Genomic DNA, 22,288 nt, shown 5'->3' with positions numbered 1-22,288 from the left:
TTAATGTTGCTCAAAGAAAACATTTTTGTTATTTTTATCTAACAAAACATAACTCCAATTTGTCAAGTGTACCTAATTTTTTACCTTTAATGTACAGTTACAATTTTGTAGCTCGAAGACTTTCATGTATATTATTTATCATTAAATAAAACGAGGAGGGGATTCCAATGTCTAAGAATTTTAATAACTCAAAAATTAAAATTTAAAAGTCAAATTAAAACCGTTGGATATAATTTACATTTTTAAGTATCAATGTTTTTCGACTAAATTGGATGGGAATCATTTAGTGGGACTAACTTCTAGGACTAGTGTTGTCATTGTATATTTTTTTTTTTTTGTTCGATTATTGTCATTATTAGCTTGATAAATTATGAAAAATGATGTTTGTACAAGTTCTAACTAGAATATATTTTGACAATTAAAATTAATACAAAATTAAACTAAAATTATGAAACGAGTTCTTCATCAGAAATCAGGTGCTAGACTGCGCGCTAGGTAGTGAATTATATTATAGAAAAGTCAATATTTGTGAACTTGGAAAATTTGACGGTCAATTATTAAGGCCCACAAAAAGTCGGATTAATTACATAATGGCCTTGCCCATCAAGCAATGGAGAATGGACCCACAAAATGTTGGATTCCATAATAACCTTGCCCATCAAGCAATCGAAATATCAATTTCAGATGGCGAATAAAAAAATCCAACAAATTATGACCCGCAACTCAGTAATCACTACAAGTTTACAACTCGAAACTATAAAACTCAAGCAAAGCTCACAGTTTTAATTACCCATTCAATCCAAATCATTAATTTGATAAAAGAAAGAAGTATGGATCTTTCTCTAATTTTCTCATGCTTTCTCATCCCCATTCTTCTTCTCACATTATACTGCTACTTCAATCAAGACCCAAAGAAACAAACCACCACATTTTGCCACAAAACCTACCCTCTTATCGGTGATTTGTTTGATGTCATTAAAAACCGGAACCGTATTTTTGAATGGACAACTGAAATCCTGATCGATAACCCGACCCATACAACCGTGTCACGAGTCACTGGTTTTCGTACCGGCATTCTAACCGCCAACCCGAAGAATGTTGAATACATTCTGAAAACAAAATCTGAAAACTACCCAAGGAGCCAAACAACCATATCCTTGCTAGAGGATCTCTTAGGTCATGAAATATTTAACTCCAATGGTGAGCACTGGCATTGGCAACGTAAGACTGCGAGCTTGGCGTTCGCGACTCGCTCTCTGCGTGGTTTCATGGTAGACACGTTTCACTCTGAGATCATATACCGACTCATTCCCTTTGTGGAGAGAATGAGTGGGAAGGGAGAGCTTATAGACATCCAAGATGTTCTAGAGCGGTTTGCATTTGATAATGTCAGCAGAGTTGTATTTGACGTCGACATAGCTAGTCTAACTGAAGAGGGTTCCGAATTAATGAGATCGTGTGCCGAGGCACAAGATTGTCTCGTCAAGCGGTTTCCTATTGTGTGGAGGTGTATGAAATGGCTTAATATTGAGAGTGAAAAAAGGTTGAGAGAATCTATTGTTAAGATTAAGAGTCATGTAACAAGGATAATTCATGAGAAGTTAGAAAAACCTTCGAATAACAAGACCGATCTCATATCTCACATAGCCTCGAGTGAAGAACACACTATGGAGAATTTAGTAGATTTTGTCACTAACCTCCTACTTGCCGGTGGTGATACCATCTCAACTGCAATGATATGGTTTTTCTGGCTTGTGCTGACCCGACCTGATGTGGAGGAAAAAATTCTACAAGAGATAAGATCAATTAGAAACATTAAAACTTCCTCTAGTGAAATGTTTGGGTATGATGAGTTAAGAGAGATGCATTACCTACATGCTGCCATAACCGAAGCCATGAGGTTATATCCTCCATTGGCAATTGACACACAGTCATGCAAGGAAGACGACACTTTACCAGACGGAACAGTTGTTAAAAAGGGATGGCTAGTTAGTTACCACGCATATGCCATGGGTCGGATGGAGGATATATGGGGGGTAGACTGTAGTGAATATAAACCAGAGAGGTGGTTGGAGAATGGGGTTTTCAAGCCTGAAAACCCGTTTAAGTACCCGGTGTTTCATGCCGGTCCAAGAATGTGTTTGGGAAAAGAGATGGCGTACATACAAATGAAATCAATTGCCGCATTCTTGTTTGAAAGGTATAAGATTGAAGTTGTGATGGAGGGGAAGCCAGACTATTTGTTTCGACTAGGAATATTAAAGATGAAAGGTGGACTGCCGGCCAAGTTCTCGAAGAGAGAACATATATAATAATTAATGTTTGTTGTTGCTATTTAGTTATTATCTTATATATTTATAAAAATAATGATTATATTATTTGTTTACTATATATGCTGTAATTTGTAATTTGAGAGAGAGACCTAGCTACCTGGTTGATGGAAAAGGGTTTTATATATATATTATGTATAAGAAGTTAGTGATATTGTAATAGGTAGGATAGGATGTTACAAAACTTGAGCATTGCTATTCCTCTAGTTTTTAGTGTCTTTTCTTAATTTATTTAGTTGTTAAGTGTTTTGGGTATTTCGTCCAACACCTTACATGCACACCTTATAATTAAACTACCAATATCATTACCGGTACCAGTCGGTGCCACAAGCCAATACCAATTAACGTGACAAAGAGAGACTGAAAGCAATTAGCAACACAATTAAGTACCATAAAATTTCTCATATTAGAGATTGAACATTCATTTACAACACAAATACAGATATACCCATATATATATATACCAAATTAAATTTCTATCCTCTGATATCTAACATCAGTACGTAACATCGATCAGAACAAAACCCATGATCGAATGACAAAAAATAGTAGAACCAATATAGAAAAATTGAATTGAAACAGCTCTCTGTGTTCAAAAAACAGTCGTACCAGACATATATATATGCATGCAAGTATGCAACTGGTATTTTTAAGTGTGGTCACTGACTCACTGGTCGGCTCTGACTACTTATGAATCATTAATTGGTATTAATTAATTATGTGGCATGCATGTGGATTAAATCTAAATGGTTAATGCTTACTTTAATTCGCTGGTAAAATGATATCCTTAATTTATTCGACTAAGTTGGATGGGAATCCTTCAGTTCGAATTTTCTGGGACCAACTTCTAATTAATACTAGTGCATGCTGTCATTGTATTTGTTGTTATATTATTGTCATTATACCTTGATCAATTATGAAAAATGATGTTTGTACATGTTCTAATTATTAATGATATTGACTAGAATTTATTTTGACAATCAAAATTCATCCAAATTTAAACTAATATTATAGGTATCACTAGTGGAAAAACTGGAATCAGGATCGGCTTATCTGGATCGGCTATAAGAAACAACCGATACTAATACCTATCTAGATCGTTTTTATTAATAAAACCGATCCTAAAAACTAATAAGATCGGATTTTTTGGTCAACCGATCCTAATTTATTACCTTTTAGTATCAGTTCTTATTAAAAATCGATCCTGATAGTATCAGGATCGATTCTAACAAACAACCGATCCTAATTAGCATAAATCAGGATCGGTTGTTTATAAAAAACCGATCCTGATACTATTAGGATCGGTTATTTGAAACAACCGATCCTAATACTTTTTTTTTTCAAAGTTGGTTCTGCAAAGCAAAAAAAAAAAAATATAGTATGAGGATCGGTTGTTTATAAAGAACCGATCCTAATAGTATCAGGATCGGTTTTTTATAAACAACCGTTCCTAATACTTTTTTTTTCAAAGTTTGAAAAAAAATAAGTATCAGGATCGGTTTTTTATAAAAAAACCGATCCTCATACTATTTTTTTTCAAAGTTGGTTCTGCAAAAAAAAAAAAATAGTATCAGGGTCGATTTTTTATAAAAAATCGATCCTAATAGTTTTTTTTTGTTTGTTTGCAGAACCAACTTTGAAAAAAAAAATAGTATTAGAATCAGTTGTTTCAAATAACCAATCCTAATACTATTTTTTTTTTTTTGCAGAACCAACTTTGTGTGGTGCGCTGTATGTACTCTATATTCTTTTTTTTTACAGAACCAATCAGTTGTTACATTAATTTTTTTTTCATTAAAATTAATGTAATTTATATTATTAAAATTTATGTGATAATATAATTAATTATTTGACATTGATATTTCATTTTGAAGTCATTTTGACTATTGAATTTTTTTTATACAATCATGCATAATGCATCAATGACTTGTGCCATATAATAATATACATAGGACTTGAACCCTTGTTGTGTGGGGTTGTGAAGGAACGGATACGAACATCAGCATTTGGTCGATCGGAACCGTTAAAATGAAAGAATGTCATATTAATTTCACCATTATAAAATTTGATACAATTCGGGATTCATTTACTAGTTCATCAAAGCAAAACAATATAGTAACATCGCACGGCCGTAAATAGTTTACGTTGGATCAAGACTTACAGTTGTCGGGCCTTCGGCACTTTTACGTTATTAATGTTCCATGTTATATCTTGATAATTTTAAAAATTATTACATGTCATTTAATTACAGACCCACCGTTGGATGATCATGCAGAAATGAACGGTCTGCATTCCATTTAACAATTTGATGTCATTAATAATAATAAAATTGTACAAAATTGATCATGGTAGAGTTGATTTGGCCATACAAACACAAATAAATAATTTTTATATTTTTCACATTTTTCTTAATATTTATCCGTGTACATGCATTACAAAACAGAAAAGAAAATAAATGGTAGCCGTTCGATGGTTGATAGACCATCAATATGAGTGGGGTTTACCGCAGTGATTTTTCTCGTATATAGTATCAGGATCGGTTTTTTATAAAAAAACGATCCTGATACAATTTTTTTTCAAAGTTTGGTTCTGCAAAAAAAAAAAAAAAATATTATCAGGGTCGGTTTTTTATAAACAACCGATCCTAATGATAACTCCCTATATAACCTGCTTAGGGTTCTTCTTATTTTCATTTCGCGCCTCTCATTTTCAACTTAGCATCTCTGTCTTTGTGTCTCCGTATCTCTCTCTCAAATCTTCAGTACTCTTTGTCTCTCTCTCTCTGTCTCCGTCTCTCCCTCTCCTCCGTGTCTCTCTCTCTCTTTCTCTCCGTCTCTTCCTCTCAAAGCCGAGCCTCTCGCACCTCCAGCTCAATTGTGTCAGTTTTTAATTTTTTTTTATTGTTTCAAAAATTAATTAATGGTGTTTATATATTGTTTTACAGTCTTGAGGACATCTCTCTCAAGTTACTTAATCATCCGGCCGATCAACTATCATGGTATTAGCTTTATCTAATTTTCTCATTATTATACTTTTAAAACACATTTTTTTGTATTTTTTTTGGAAAATATTTTTCCATCTAATTGTTACTTTTGTTTTTGTTTTTAGGGTCTTTTTTAATCTCAAGTGATGTGATTGCAAAAGAGGTAATTATTGATTTTTTTTATTGTTGTGCTTTACATTAATTGCATAAATGTGTATATTGCATAAATGTGTGTTAATTGAAGAAATAGCCCAATTAGTCACTTGTATGTTTGTTAATTAATATTTTTTTGGATTTAAATTTCTTGTTATAATATGTAATGCTTCACAAAACTTTGTATGAACATGAATTTTTTGTAATAGTTTAAGATGTGTATGATAATTAATTTAGGATGTGTATATGATATTTGATTATTACTTCTTATTGTGCAAAAAAAAAAAATTTAGGGTGCTAGCTAGCAAAATATATATGGAAGCTAGTCAAATAAATAAAAAAAAAATTTAGCTTCAATAAAACATCAAGATCGGTTATTTTAAACAACCGATCCAGATTACTACTATTAGGATCGGTTGTTTACAATAACCGATCCTAATTCTAAAAAAAAAAAAAAAAGCTTTTAGGATCGGTTATTAAAAAATAACCGATCCTAAAAGTTTTTTTTTTTTAGAGAATTATATCAAGATCAGTTTTACAAAAAAAACCGATCCAGATACTTAACTATCAAGATCGGTTTTTATGTAGGAACCGATCCTGATAGTCTCATCTGGATCGGTTTTAATGAAATCCGATACTAATTGTGTTTTTTTAATTGGTATTAAAAAACGGGGGAAAAAATATTAGGATCGGTTCTCCGATATAACCGATCTAGATAAGTACTTATTAAGATCGGTTGGGTACAAAATACAAAACCGATCCTGATAGTATCAGTATCGCCTTCATCAAGATCGGTTATATTCCGATATTAATAGGCTTATATAACCGATCCTGATTCCTTATTTTCCACTAGTGTATGCTTTTTATTATTTAGATTATAAGTTGTGTATCAAATTGAAACTCTATTAAAATGGTTGGATTTCAAAGTTTATTAGATGTGTCATGTTATTTGTGACTACGTACTATTCTTTTAATTTGTTTCTTTCTTATTCATCTTAATTGATTCTTTATGTTTCTTATTTCTCTCTATGTTTAAATGTGTTTCATATGTTCCTAAGTTGTAATGAAAATTTTCAAGTGATACAACATTTGTTATTACTCTCTATGGAGATTTTCGTATAGCTAATTATATTGTTCTCTATTATATAGAGTTCTAACGTTCTAAAAAATATTTAATTGTTTCCAATTTTTCTACATAATAAATATTATTTATGAGGGTTCAAATGCCTTTATTTTTTGTGCCTTCATCATTCCTCTATTTATAAAAACTTTAATAGTTCAAAATCTAGAACATAAAAGTCAAAATAAAACCGTTGGATATAATCTATGTTATTTTCTCTATGTGCTCATGAAAAATCATTATATTTCAATTTTGTTTTTATGTGAATCAATAAGTTGAAAAATCAACGTCTCTAAATTATTCACATTAGTACATTTTTTACAAGTTCTTGATGACAATCAAAATAAAGTTGAAATGTTATAATTTTTTACACATCATTTTTGGGAGTGCATATCCTCTGAGATATCTCATATTTTGCGTGAACGACATGTCCAGTACCTATTCGGGGATAGGCAGGGGGGGGCAGTAGTATTTGAGCTTTTAGATTCATGCAGAACGTCTTTAATTTGAATGGTTGAGATTTCCCAAAATTAATGTGACGCAAAATATGAGATATCTCATATCTCAGAGGATGCGAATTCCATTTTTCGGGGCTAAGGTCGAATGAGAGTCCTAGTTTGATATAATTTGAGAAGATGATCACTTGATAATGGCTATTAATTTTGACAATTTTAAAATAAATTATAAAAAATGATATAAAATTGATAATTTAAAAGTAAATTTATTAGTATTATTTAATCTAATATCATATTATGTGGGAATTCTCCACTATTGTCAAAGAAAAAGAAAAAGAAAAAGAAAAAGAAAAAGAAATTATGTGGATACTTTGTTCGGATGCAGAACTTTCATTTATTAAGGCCCACAAAATGTCGTGAGTAACATGAATTAATTCTTTCGTGAGTGACGTCACGGCCATCTCTATTGACTTAATTTTAAAATATCAGGGGCTAGCTATAGCCTATAGGCAGTGAATTATCAAGGCCCACAAAATTAAATTAATGTTTGTTGTTGCTATTTATTTATTATCTTATTTATAAAAATAATGAGTCTATTTATTTGTTTGATATGCATTAATTAGTTTGAGAGAGACCTGATTGATGGAAAGGGTTTTATTATATATAGGAAGTTACTGATATATTGTAATAGCCTAATAGGATGTCGTTACAAAACTTGAGGATTGCCACTCCTCTAGTTTTTTCTGTACATTGTTTTATATAGTAATTGACTATTTCTTGCGTGTATCTATATTTATTCCTGAGAAATGGACTTAATTAAGCTAGATACATTTTTTTTTTTTTTAATTAGCTGCTGCAGGGGCGGATACAAGTTTTCTGGCAGGGGGCAGGAATTGAGTTAAAAGTAGTTTATTGCGTTCAAACCCATTAGCTAAACGGGTTCAGGGAATTAAAGTAAATTTATTTTTCTTGGATGAAAGGCATGCAAGGCTGCCCATTGCATTAGCAAAAGTTGTTAATTACATCACATAGTTTTTAAATCCTTCAAAAGATGCATTAATTCATTCATGCGTTTAAGCCCAACCTGATGACAAAATTACCCTCTAAAACCAATACCCCTGAATACTGGTATCTGCACCAGCGCACACACAAAAAAAAACTAAATTTGATGTTCCAGTATCTTACATCAACACAAAAACTATGCCAGTTAACAAAACATTCAATTAGGAATTCAAGTTAATTAGGTTTCTAAATTGAATACACCATAAATTGATACCAAATACCAATGCCAAATCAGAATTTAATTGGTGTTTGGTTGGCGCTTTTGGGAGATGATTCCTTGGCATCTTAATTCCATTCCCGCGTTTGGCAGAAATAGTATTTTTTTTTTTTTTTTTTTTGAACAAAGCCGGGCAGAGGCTGCCAGGTTTAATTTATTAAAAAGAAGAACAGGTTACACCATGCAGGGCCTCTGAGGCCCATAAATCAAACAATGCCATGTAAGGCCATGCACGTCGCTATCTAAGTTACCATACTACCTGTGCCATCAACCAGTTTCCTGTAACCTAAAGAAAAGAAAATAAAATTAAGGAGGTAGATCAGCCATTGTTCTTGGTGATCTCTTCACTTTACACCACAGTTGTCTCTCCGGAGGGTTGCTTCACATATAATCCATTGTGCGACCAGATCAGATGAATAGTGTTTTCCTTCAAAAACCTTTCTATTTCTCAGTCTCCAAATGAACCAGCAGATAGCTGAAAAAAGGACCTGCCACTTATTTTTCAAGTTCACCGTTTGTTTGAAATGAATATATGAATTCCTCCATATGTCTTGAGTTGAATTCCCCTGAACCATGAGACTGCAGCCAGTTGCATTGCACACCTTGTTCCAAATATCCACGGAATAAGGGCATTGGAAGAGGAGGTGCACCCCAGATTCTAAGACACCAGAGTCGCACATGGGGCAATCATAAGTTTCACAATTGAAGTTCCTTCTTAACATGACGTCTCTAGTTAACAGCCTGTCCTTCAAAAGCAGGTAGATGAATATCTTCACCGATGGAGGGATGCAGAATCTCCAAGTATCCTGGAATTCCCAACCGAGTAGGCCTCCACCGATGATTGTTTTGTATGCCGAAGCCGCACTGTATCGGGCATTGGCAGCAAACCGCCAATGTAACTCATCAGGTAGCTCTGTTAGGACTGGAAAAGGGGTGGATTCATGGTGGGCTGTCATTCCAATGACTCTCGCCTGGTGTAAGGATAATGCCTGACTTACTTGTCTGGAACCCGTGGCAGCAAGTTGTTCTGAGCCCCATCTATCAAACCAGTAGGAGATGTGTTTACCATCTCCAACTGACCACTCAGTTGCCCAATCGAAAAAGTGCTTTAATGCCAGTAGCTGTCCCCAAAAGAAAGATCCCGTACCCGACCACAGCATAGGGCCTGCATTGAAGTTTCCTCTCCAACGAATGCGCCTAATAACCATGGTCCACATGGAGTCCTGTTCTTTATATCCTTTCCACCACCATCGTAGAAGCAACGATGTGTTCCTTAGTTGCAAATCTGCCAACCCCATGCCCCCCGCTGACTTTGGGAGGCAAACAAGACCCCAATTGCATAGGGAAATGCCCTTCTTCGTGTTTGTGGACTTTCCCCACAGGAAATCTCTCCTTGCTCTATCGATTCGCTTAATAACCCATACCGGGAGCTTGAAACAGATCATGTAGTAAGTTGGGATAGAGGATAGTACCGTGTGTACCAATTCAAGTCGTCCCCCCCTACTTAATAGCTTAGATTGCCATCCCTCCAACCTCTTTTCCACCCTTTCAATCATTGGCAAAAAATCTCTCTTTATCGGGGCTTTGACCGTAAGTGGCATCCCTAGGTAGGTGATAGGAAAATCGGTTTGGGTAAAGCCTATGATAGCTTTTACCCAGTCCATATTTACCTCTGGAATGTTCAATGGAATGAAAGTGCTTTTCCTGTAATTCACCTGTAAACCAGAAGCCTTGGTAAATAAGCGCAATATGATCTTGAACGAGATCAGTGAAGTAATGTTAGCATTTGCAATCAAAGCCGTGTCATCAGCATATTGAAGTGCCATAAGCGAATCATGAATTTTATCAGAGAGGGGGAAATGTGTTAGTTGGCTTGTGATATGCACCAATCTCGATTTTGTTCAAAATTCCAACTGGCTCAGTGAAGTGTAAATAATAAAACCCGATTGTACTGGCACCTGTATTATCTAATGTTAAAAGCTACCTTATTATACTGGCACCTGTTAAAACACTTTTTTTTTATCATTTCTTCAAGCTTAAAAAAGGTAATGGATTAGTGCTGGAATAGTTTGATGCAAATTTTAATTTACAATAGTGACATGTATTTTTATTGAATTACCCTTTAATTGTGCAGGACACTTCATATGAGAATATGACGATCATCCCTTGGAACCGATCTCTTAGAGCAGACTATTTCTTTGTGGCTTGCCAGCATGTTGGTGTAAGAGCCTTCGAGGGGTTGGAGATGATGGTTAAGAATTTGATTCGGGTTGTCTGTTTATCTAGGGTCAACTCTTCAGATTAATAATTTGACTGTAGAAGTGACATAGGTGCTTTGTGCTTAGTGTATTTTTTTTGGTTGTCAGTTACAATAGGATTAGTGTGCTTTGTACAGGTACTTTAGGTGCAGATATATCCTTATTGATATTTTCCAAATCACAACATTAGAAGTGAGCTACATTTTTAGTTTTCATGTATGTACTGGTATTATGCTTAGGGGTAGTTTAGTGAAGTTGTTAGTTTCTTATTATTCTTCTAAATTATCTACTATATATGCACTGGTATCATGAATTTGTTAGTTTTTATTATGTTTTTAAATGATCCGTGGTTTACTTGTACTTCAAACTTTATGATTTTTTAATGAATTTATAGCCTAGGGGCTTTCTCTAAAAAAAATAAAAAGATGTCTGGCACAATTCAGGTGTGCCAGAATATTGTATTTGGAAAAATCAAGCATCTGTCAACCAGGAAGTGATACACCCCCTTTGAATACGGTGGCACACTTACAATTAAAATTATTGCTAAACCGGAGAATTTCAGAGAATTTAGCAGCCACTCTCACAAGTCACAAGTGATTCACTGCTGTAATAGGATTTAGTAGTTTGGTTGTTTTACTTGATTTTCAGTTAGCTACCAGTCTTTTGATTTGGGTACCAGATTTGTCTGTCAGGCACCAGTATGTTGTTAGGAGTTGGAATTATTTGCTTAAGAGAGAACCAATGGAATGTGATGATGTAAACTTATTTTTCAATTTTAATCTATGCCAACGGGCTTTCAATAAAAATGATAATTAAAAAATTCAATCGTTACCTTATGAGTCACTCAATTAAAAAAAATATTTACTTTTATTGAAATGACACATTCTCTGAAATACTACTCAATAAAAAAATATTTACTTTTATTGAAATGACACATTCTCAAAAATACTAAAAAGCATAGTCATGTGCAAACCAAACATAGTAATAGCATATTCATTGGAATCTTGAAACAATAGTCATACGCGAACCAAACATAGTAATGACACATTTCTTAGAATGTTATTCTTTGGCATTACATTTCCAGGAATCTTTCCATTCCCTGGCATGGTCTATAGCACCAACCAAACGCCCAACAAAAAATTACCAATACCAATACCAATTCCATAATTTAATTAATACACCATAAATTGATAATTGATACCTAAATTGTAACCGTTCTTCTGTGGCAGTGGAGAGGAGAGAGAGACGGGCGGACCTGAGAACTGAGAGAGTCAGAGTTGGGACTTAAAAGATATAGGAAGATATATATAGCGGACTTCAGATTTTTCTTTTTTTTGCTTAAACGTCTCAATAAAGAAACCACCAAAGTTACACCAAGTCAAATTTCCTATACAACCAATTTTCCATGCATGACAAGCGCTCATCACATCTCCCTCTTCAGACCTCTCTATATAAGTACAGTCCCCCTGTGCGCTTTTACAACACTACTTCATATACAAAACAAGTAAACAACCACACAAACATATAAAATTTCATGGCATCAAAAAATCATTAAAAACTACGTACCATGAAGGCGCTGATATCACTGAAGGAGATGCCGAGTGCAAGAAGAAGTCTATTCAACTGCTTGAAGAGCTCGACCTCCCAAAGAGTATCTTTCCTCTTCAAAACATTAGAAGAGTTTGGTTACAACAGAAATGCCGGTTTCATATGGTTTGTTTCTGTTGAGAAATTAGAATGTTAGCCTCATAATATTCATCATAGGCATAGTTAGGCAACAAATTAGCTAGCATCCAAATATGGTACCTAGCTTGATTTATGTAATTATGATATTATTAGGGTGTAATTAGGCAACAGATCCAGCCATTGTAAAATAGGAATGAGCCCAACGGCTAGTAGGAATACATAGGAATTTTAGGCTATAAATATCCATGTATAGACTATGTAAAGATTAGAATTTTTCAATAAAAATTACAGTTCATAATTTCTCTAATTCCCTTCTAAAATTCATTAGTTTCATTCAGAAGAAAAAGATAGAACATACTTTCAAGAAGATCAAGCAGGTTGTTTCATATGCTGTTGAGGTGACGGCTTTTGTGGAGAAAGGAAAGTTGAAGAAGATAACCGGGGTTAAAACTAAAGAGCTGCTGCTCTGGCTTTCTGTTGTCGAGGTTTACATTCACTACAGCAGACCAGTGAAACCGGTCACTGATAGCCAAGGCGTCAGTTGCTGATGCCAAAATCGGTCGCTGATAACTCGATCGCTGAAGGCCTCGTCGTTGATGCTCATCCGATGACATCATCAATCACTGAATGACGTCATCTCGATTGCTGAAAAGTCATCAGCGACCGATTTTTTTTTATCGCTATTGGTTTTTGCTAACGTCATGTAAAGGCTTCAGTGACTGGTGAAATCGATCGCTAATACCCAAAAATCGATCGCTGATACCCTGCTATCAGCGATCAAAATAACCAGTCGCTGATACTATCTGTCAGTTTTTTTAGTTTTTTTAGTTTTTTTGGTTATTTACTTTTTTGTCAATTTTTTGAATTTTTTTTCATTTTACTTTTTCTCAAAACATACACTATAGATCGATTCAATTGTAACATCAAATATCATACAAAATTACAATTTTGATTTGAGATACAACAGTAACAATATCAACACAACAATTATAATTTTGTCTTATTATCAATTACAATTTCCTCAAAATTCTCAAGTCATGAAATAAAAAAGTAAAAAATAACCGACAAAGTTATCCTGCATATTTAGAACTTCAATCCCAAAATTACAGTCTTTCACTTTTTACTATCATTGACAATATAAAACTCGTCAACCATGCATATCAAAAGTACTGGTAGCATGTTGTGGCCTGTATATAGATGGAAAAATGTAATATAAATGTCACATACCAATGTAACAGACGAAGTCATTTTGAATTTCGAACAATCATTTATATAAATAGGAAACTTGTATCCCAAAAGAAAAGAAAAGAAAAGTACTTATAAGATGAAGACAGTTAAAAACACTCAGTGGAGTCACGACCGACATTGTTAAGGATTACATCACATCATATACCTATATTAATACAAGTCAAAATTATAAGTTATTCCTAGATAAACATATAAATAGAAACAAGTACAAGGTCATTCATGCAAAAAAACTATAAATTTCTAACTCGATACGGTTTCATTATACTGGTTCAAATACCACTTCCAAAAAACAGTCTCAATAAAATTAGAATTTTGTACCTAGCTACAGCCTACAGGTCATCGAATGACCTCAAATTGCATACATAGTTATGAAATGACCTGATATGTACTCTAGTATAAAACTTTATATTTATTGGAATTCTTAAGGATTTTTAAGTAATTATTGAGATCTCAGCCAGCAAAGAAGAAAACTGCACAAAAATAGAGAGTTCGCGCAAATCTGACCTTCACAAAACTGTGGATTCCACTGTGTTCTGGACCTTTATAATTTTTGAGAATTTTTTCATTTACATATTGAAAATAATTATACGAAAGATAAAAAAAAAAAACTTACCATAAATAATTTGAATCGGATTGAAATTATATGCATTACCACGTTGAAGTTATGTATTACATGAATTATGTGATCAATGAAATTTAAGCAATTAATGAACCAATTCGCCATAAATTGATTAAAAAATTGGAATTGAAAAATATAGTAATAAAAATTACGCGATAATGAATGCATGCTAAGACATGCATGTTTCTAATCTTAGTATAATATTTTGATACGTGATATAGCATGTTGTTACATGCATTTTGTTGTAACAAACTCATACCCTATATGCATGTCATGCAACATGATTTCTAGTTGTGTGAGTTTACACCCGTTAGTTAATCTGAACCGTTCAAACTAAAGATCAATACATTTATTTAATTGTAGCAAAGTTTGGTAAAAATTTATGTTGATTATCCTATCCATCCCGCTAACGGAATATTGCATCATCGAATGGCTATAGGGGTTTGCTCTCGGGTAGGGTACGGGTACCTCGGGTAAACCCGGGACGGGTAACGGGTAGGGCGGGTACGGGTAGGATGGGTAGTTGGGTAGAACGGGTACGGGTAGGTCGGGTAATTTTTTAAAAGGGTGTACCCTACCCGTTTCATACTCGTGCCCGTCTCGGGTAACGGGTTCGGATACCTCGGATAGGGTACGGGTATTTTTTTTTTTTTCATTTTTTTTCATTTTTTAATACTGTTTTTTTTTCTGTTTTTAATACTGTTTTTTCCGGCGACAAAATAATTTTGAATTTAAAAAAAACGGGTAAACGGGTAAAGTTGTTCGGGTAAATGGGTGCGGGTACGGGTACAACGGGTGCGGATAGGCGGGTTTCGAGTACGGGTAAGACGGGTACGGGTTGGACGGGTTTTTTTCTCAAATATTGGTACCCTACCCGTTTCAAACCCGTACCCGTTTACCCGCCTATACCCGGGCACGAGTACGGGTACCTCGGGTAACGGGTACGGGCCGGGCAAAACGGGTACTACCCGTTCGGGTAAAAGCAAACCTCTAAATGGCTATAGACACTTCACCTTGAATCGAAGCTTAGACATAACCAAACTTGAAGAATTTTGTGTTGTTTATGTTCAGAGTTTTCTCTTGATCATTTTAAAACTGAATTGGACTCGTTTCATTGCAAATTGACCGTTGATTAATAACGTACGTAAAAATGAATGGTCCGAAATTTTGGGCTCAATTTCAAGAGGCAAATAACTATGAAATTATATAAAATTGACATTTATAAGTATTATTTGGCCATATAAGATAAGATGTAAAAAACTAGAAAACATTTATTTGAATTTGTTTCGTATTATTTGTTATACAATTATTACTTAAATTGTAGATTTGCAAAATCATTGCCGTCGGATGGGAGATAAATGGTCTTGATTTAAAAGGAGGTGTCCATTTTAGAGGATGTGGAGGGAGTTCATATCCTCTAAGGTAACTTTTTTTTGAGAAAAAAATAAGGCTCATGGCCTAATTTCATTAAACGGGTCGAGTTACATGAGATATATATCTCAGATTGAAATAAGATACAATTAGCTCAATATAGTTGAGCCTGTGCAAATAAATAAAAGGTCTAAATAGGGAAGGGCAAAAACGGAAATAAAATTAGGTAAGAGCTAAAACAAGTGAGCTCTTCCATTTACCAGTAAGCGATACCAGCATACTGATATGAGATATGCTTTGTTGTAGGCCTATGTTAATGCTTGTCTGTCCATCTTCATAGTGATCATCCATTGATCCTGTGCTTGCTGTACTTGAATTTGCACTTCATTTGATTTGTCTGTGAAGGTTCTTGTGCATCTCTCCCTCCAAATAACAAATTGTGCAATCAGCAGTATTGATTTTTCTTTCTTGTTTAATTCATTGCCGAGCAGCGCTTTCCTTGCTTGCTGTGTAGGCATATTCATCCCCATGATCAGTGATAGTTGCTGATATATTTCCTTCGTCACTATGCATTCTTCAAAGAGGTGTCTTAATGATTCTAGTTGCAGTTTGCACATGGTGCATCTGTTCACTATACTCCATCATCGTTTATTTAGATTGTCTATTGTTAGTACCTTGTTTAGCACCATTAACCATGAGAATACTTGCATTCTGGGCGGCGCCTTGAATTTCCAAACCTTGCTTGCCTCGGATATCCTGGTTGGAGCATGTTTAAATGCTTGGTAATATGATTTGACACTGAACTGCGCTTCAGGTGTCCATTTCCATCGTGTTTCGTCCGGTTCATTGTTGAGAAGGATTGGTTGTTGACTCAATTTCTCATATAGCTGTGTGAGTTGTTATGCCGCTTCAATTCTCTTATGTGCCTTACATTTAACACCTGTGCTACTGATAGGTTCTGATCAATGACATATGTGTATAATATTTGAAATTTCCCTTTAAGCACTCCTGTTCCCCAATTATGACTCCAAAATAGGATTGTGTCTCCCCTTCCCACTATTCTTAACATTGAGACATCCATGAAGCTATACACATTTTTTAGAGTTATATTAAAGAAGTGTGATTTGGGTACCGGGCATAAGGTTTGGTTTGTCTGATTGAAGATTGTCTTCCATAGCCTTCTTTCCTAATTTGCCCATTGCCAATACCATTTGGCTAGCATGGCATGGCATCGTTGAAAACAGATAGTTCCATGATCCCCAAGCCTCCCAATTGCTTTGGTTTGCACTAAGGTAACTTAATATTTATGTTAAAATCTGTCTTAGGTGAAAGGCAAGAGATTCTTCAATATTTGTGCCAAAACTGATTCGACATCCCCTATGTATGTAACATAGGGAAATTTTGTTACCTCAGGCTCAGGTGATACAAATTCGTTGGTAGGTTTCTTTATGGACTTCAGAGTTGAGAGCGGAATTCAGATTTGGGCCCGTAATTTTGCACAGTTTTTCGCTCCCTAAATTAGCAACACAAGTACCATAACAGATTAACAGTAGAAGCAATATAGAATTGGATTGAATAGAATTGGGGAGATTTCTACTTTCTACAAGCTTCGGATTGAGTTTGGTCCGGTTAAAATTAATCTGGACCGTCCGTTTGTAAAGAGGTACCTGGCTATCCCGGAGCTTCTACCGAGTTCCCGCTTTCTTTTCCCTTTCTCTCGCCAGCACAACCCCTCACAAAACCCTCTCGAATTCCTCGACACGACAGTAGCGACACTTTTCCAGTACTTCATGGATCCCTCCTCCGCCTCCGACACTTTTCCACCTCTCCGCCGCCAAACTCCTGAGGACACTCTCTTCTACGCCATCTACCCCTTTCTCCCACCTTCCCTCACCGCCTCCGCCGCACTCTCCTCCCTCTCCTCCCTTCACCTCAGCATCAACTCCCTCCTCTCCCCCTATCTCTCCTCTTACCTCTTCCACCATGACCCTTTTCTCCTCTCCCTCCCCTCCTCCCTCTCCTCGCCCTGCCCCCTCTGCCTCTCGCCTCCTCTCCCCCATCTCCATGGCAAGACACACTTCGCTGACTCTATCTCTGATGAGTGGTTCATTGTCTCCCTCCTCTTCCTCGCCACCCAATCCTTCCCTGATCTGGTAATCCGAGTTTGGGATTCAGACGGCGAGTTCCTTCTCATAGAAGCTGCCTTCTCACTCCCCCGTTGGGTCAACCCTGACACGAGCACTAACCGCGTGTTCATCCACAAAGGGGAGCTACATATAATCCCAATGGAGGTATTCCCTTCCACCCTAACCCTACCAGAAGCCATTGAAGCTGTCAGAAACAATAAAATCGACACTCGTGCTTCAGAATCTGTGCAAACAGCAATTAAGAGGAGGATCGAGGGGTACCCAGAGAAGGCTAAGGAGAATTTGCATCGAGTTAGAGTTAGGGTTCCAGTGAAAGTTGCACAGGTTTTGAAGATGGAGCCTTGTTTAATTGCATTGGCAGTGGAGGCCTTTTATGATAGGGATATTGATATGATGAAGCACGCAGCTAAGATGGACAAATTTTTGAGAGGAAAGGATGGCGAGATTGACATGGTTAGGATTTCGGTGACGATGACTAGAGCTATGTATGGACAATTGGTAATTTACTGGATTATTTAGTGTGGTAATATTATTTACTTGTAAAGACCAACAAATTGACCTGCTATATCATAGTTAACTAATACGTTACAAAGTGCTGACTCAGGAGAAGTGACATTAACTTTTTTTTACTGAAGGGAAAAAAAATGTTTGCTTTGTTCAAACTATGCTTGTCTTTATATCCAATATGGGACTGAATTTGGGATAAAATTACAGGTGCAACAAAGCTTTCAGGCACCTAGATGCTATCCGATGCCATCTAGAGAAGATCGGACAGCTTACACCGAAGCTGAGCTGGGTATGAAGATAGCTTGTGGATTTGAAATGTTGTACCAAGAGAGGCTTCGCGCTGGAGAGGAAGGAAAAGGGGCCACTTGGGAGGCTTTTAAGAAAAGTCTCGAGGAGAGTGGCTGCTTTGATGGGCTTCTACCTGGTTCAAAAGAGTATAAAAGAGTTCTGGAGGAGTCATTGGCATATTATAAGAGCACAAGCTTGTTTGCTCGCACAAGGTATTGGCTTCTCAACATTCCAATTAGATGAAAACTAGGCCCGATTAGTCTCATTTGGCTCTGGTTGTGCTAGTTTTCCTGGAATTATGAGTGGTGTTAAAGCTCAGATTGTCTTTATTCAACCTTGTTGTCATGGAAATCTACAAATAGTCAAATACTTTATGCTACTACTATATCCATTTTTGTAATTAAACTGAAATTAAGTTCATTTATGTTTATATGACCATATGCTATGCTTTGAAGTCTTAATTTACTCTTTTAAGCTTTGTCTCATTCAACCCTGATTTCCAACCGTTCTGGATTTAGAGCTATTAACACTCAACTTAGCCCTACATGAATAATACTTAGAATAAATAATAAACCCAAAAAATAAAGAAAGTAGTCAACTGTAGCGCTTGCTGCTATATGATCTGCTATACCTGTGCTTTATCTCTTACTTTTCATATCTTATTATTTGTAGGGAGATAACAAGCGCTCCTGTTCGTAGAATAGATGAAATCCTTTCTCTTCCATACTCAGTGGAAGAATTTGAAGGCACTGACCTCCCTCCAAATGATGATGATTCATGGCTTTACAATGGTGAGGACGAGCTCAACTCGGCCATTCTAGAGAGAGAGAAGGAAATGCAAGCGTATGAGTCTAAAAAGAAAGACAAGAATGTGAAACAGGAGGGAGATGAAGCAGGTGGATCCAGTTCAAAAACAAATGATTTTAATTTAGGCGATATTGCAGCAAGCATGCAGGAGTTTGTTCGTAAAGTCTCGAGCTTTGAAGGAGCTGAGGTTCCTGACAACAGGTTTTCTCTCTGTTTCCTCTTTTGTTTTAGTTATTTCGTTATTTCTCAGGTATAGATAATTCAATCCGAACTATTTTTTTTAGGATTTTTGAAATTGATTTTTTTTATTATCCAGAATTTTCTGAATAACAGTGATTTTCAAAAATTCTAAAAAAATTGTATTTTTTGCCAAAAAATATAAAATTTGGTCTCCAAGCCATTTTAATGTGGATATCATGTTTCATGAATCACAATAGCCCAACTCTTCTTCTTAGTAATATGTACTGATAGAGACCTTACCGAAAGAAAAAAAGTATATAGAATATCATTTGAGTATTTTCAGTACGATAATCATTTAATGATAGACATATTTACAGTATGAGCCTTTTTTTGTGTTAGTATTTGAGGAAAAACACGAAAAGTATGATTTTTGTTTGCTCTTCTGTGATTAATGACCCCTTGTTTGCTCTTGAGGAAACAAGTGTAAGTACCGCTTTTCTAAAGGGGTTTAAGGTTGTTTGTGCATTAAATTATTATTTAGTGCCTTTAGAACAACCCTTCTAGTGAATAATCAAGATTTCAGGAGTTCTTTCGTATACTCTGGTAGTTAATGGTGGGCATATCTTCAGTGCTTGGGAGTTTTGTATATGAATCAAGTTGAAATGAACTATATTCTCACCTTTCTTTTTGTTTCTTTTCAACCAGAAACTCCGAAGATGTGCAACTTGATACTGATCAGTTCTTTAAGGCCATGGAATCTGTTCTTAATGGCCATGATGAGGGAGAGGAGTCGACATCTGATATGGATTTTGGTACTCTTTTCTTTTTCCCTGTGAAAAACAATTTAAGAAAACTTCCTGATAGGTGAAGAAGGCATGCCAATGTTTGAAATTCAAGAACTTTTGATACATTGAAAGGTGTTTTGATATAAAAGAGATTAATATATAAGATCTGAAAAGGTAATATTTTGCAAAAGAAGATCGTACCAGACCATAAGGGACGCTATTGAACAAAAAATTGTTTACCTGATAGGCATCTTTCTAATTGTTTACAAGGGGCTGTTAGTTTATTTGTTTACTTCAATAAATTCCAGATGAATCAGAAGGCAGTGATTTTGATGAAGAACATGGTGGCGATCAAGAAATGGGGGATATGTTTATGGAATCATACTCTGATGCATTGAATAAAGAATTGAGTTCTACTACCATTAAGAAAAGCTTCGTTCGACCCGACCAGCAGAATGACCTCTCTGCGGTAATAATCCCTCGTCCCTTATGCACTCTTCTACCATTTCTCTTAGAGCAGCTCATTTACTGTTAGTTTTGAAGTTAATGTACTCTCCATTGAGCAAAAAATATAGGTAATTAGTTTCTAAGAGAATATTTTGGTATTACATGTGCGGTCAAGTGAACCTGATTTATCCTTGAAGAAGTTACAATAGAAAGTAAAAATCACAAAGATAAATAAATAAATACTGAAAATCAGGGTTGTGTTTTTTTTTTTTTTTTTAATTTTATTTTATTATACCAGGGGCCATCAAATGCTGGAGATGAAGATGGCGATGATAAGGACTTGTCTCCAGTGGATGTAGATTTTAACCTCATGCAGAGTTTGCTTGATTCATTCTCTTCCCAGCAAGGCCTCCCAGGTCCTGCTTCAAATTTGCTCGGTCTAATGGGTGTGAAAGTGCCGCCTCCTAACACTGACAAGTAATATTTTTTTGTTTTGTTTTCCCTCTCTTACCTGATAAATTGTCGTGTGAAGGCAGCTCTTGCATGTCCTTGTTAGGTACAACTACAAATGATAGTTTATTTACTGTTTATTATAGTTTGAAATTTTGGAGGAGTTGTGGTCATACAAAAATTACATATTTTTATTAACTTGTGTGAAAATCTCTCTCTCACACACACACACACATTTATTTCATATTCAATCTCTGTCTAGCACCTTTTAGACTAGATTCAGGTCATTATTAAAATTAATGAAGATAGCATTGGTTAGGTTTATGTCCCAACCCTACCTTCTGATGCATGTGGCAGTCTTGTAGATTCTATCCCACAATCATTTTACTTGGGTTCTTTTGTTTTCTAGCAAGTGCCTGTAGGCGGGGTACCTTTTGGTTTATTTTTTTTCCCAAGTGGCCTGTAGGCGGGGTGCCGTTGGGATGTATTTTGTTGGATTTCATCGCAGTTATATTGAATGGTTATGCACTGGAATGTTTGGCAAAACATTATGCTAATGTATTAGGGTTTTCAACCTTATATCTGCTAACCATGGTAGTGAGATGATAATATATCCTGTTAATCTATAGTCGAATCAACTTTTCCTGTTGTAAGAAAGTTTAATTTGTATGGGTTTTTTTCTCATTTATTTTGTATGAGCTTGATCTATTGCTGTTTGTAAAGCTTTTTGGCTTTTGGAAACTAAATGAGAAAATAGCTTGGGTGGTTATAATAGAAAAAAGAATAATTTGTCTTGTTCATATCTAAAAGCTGGTGAGTGGTGAAAGGCATCTCACATATAACAGTAGATGTCACATTGTGTTATTTTCTTCTTTTTGGTTGTTGAGAAAGGGAAGTGGGCTTTCAAAAATGATAAAGCACTAGGAATCCAACATTTTCAGCCATTTTGTGCTGTTAACCATACCATATAATTGCATGAGGAAAAACTTGCTAATATATAATTTTTATTAATTACCATCCAAGTAAAAAAATTTACTCTGGGTCGTTTGCTGATAGAGGAGCGCGTTTCACGTGTTCCTGTATAAAGTGTCCAGATAAGTAGGAATCATTTACGAATAATTCATATAATATAATATAATACACTATCAATGTTTTGTATATGATTCACCCAAATA

General features: G+C 35.3%; 1 protein-coding gene and 1 pseudogene across 2 annotated transcripts; both read left to right on the top strand.

Moving 5' to 3' along the window:
* Positions 1 to 775: 775 nt before the first annotated feature.
* Positions 776 to 2,399, top strand: LOC144545978 (cytochrome P450 CYP94D108 pseudogene; annotated as a pseudogene). Its single transcript, XR_013508654.1, has one exon. The product of XR_013508654.1 is annotated as a cytochrome P450 CYP94D108 pseudogene (transcript).
* A 14,751-nt stretch (positions 2,400 to 17,150) lies between these two features.
* On the top strand, positions 17,151 to 21,308 carry LOC144545754 (suppressor-like protein). The gene is made up of 6 exons (XM_078294298.1): positions 17,151 to 18,147; positions 18,364 to 18,656; positions 19,117 to 19,452; positions 20,137 to 20,243; positions 20,525 to 20,685; positions 20,962 to 21,308. The coding sequence occupies exons 1-6, from the start codon at positions 17,293 to 17,295 to the stop codon at positions 21,142 to 21,144; spliced, it is 1,935 nt and encodes a 644-aa protein (XP_078150424.1). The 5' UTR covers positions 17,151 to 17,292; the 3' UTR covers positions 21,145 to 21,308.
* The last annotated feature ends 980 nt before the right edge of the window (positions 21,309 to 22,288 follow it).

The sequence above is a fragment of the Carex rostrata genome, chromosome 28 (genome assembly GCF_964058835.1).
Source record: "Carex rostrata chromosome 28, lpCarRost1.2, whole genome shotgun sequence".
Lineage (NCBI taxonomy): Eukaryota > Viridiplantae > Streptophyta > Magnoliopsida > Poales > Cyperaceae > Carex > Carex rostrata.
Note: the sequence above shows the minus strand (reverse complement) of the source record. Positions and strands in the feature narration are given on the sequence as shown.

Coding starts and splice junctions, on each gene's coding strand:
- LOC144545754 (XM_078294298.1), top strand. CDS start 17,293: ATGGATCCCTCCTCCGCCTCCGACACTTTTCCACCTCTCCGCCGCCAA. Junction 18,148..18,363: donor GAGCTATGTATGGACAATTG/GTAATTTACTGG, acceptor ATAAAATTACAG/GTGCAACAAAGCTTTCAGGC. Junction 20,244..20,524: donor GACATCTGATATGGATTTTG/GTACTCTTTTCT, acceptor AATAAATTCCAG/ATGAATCAGAAGGCAGTGAT.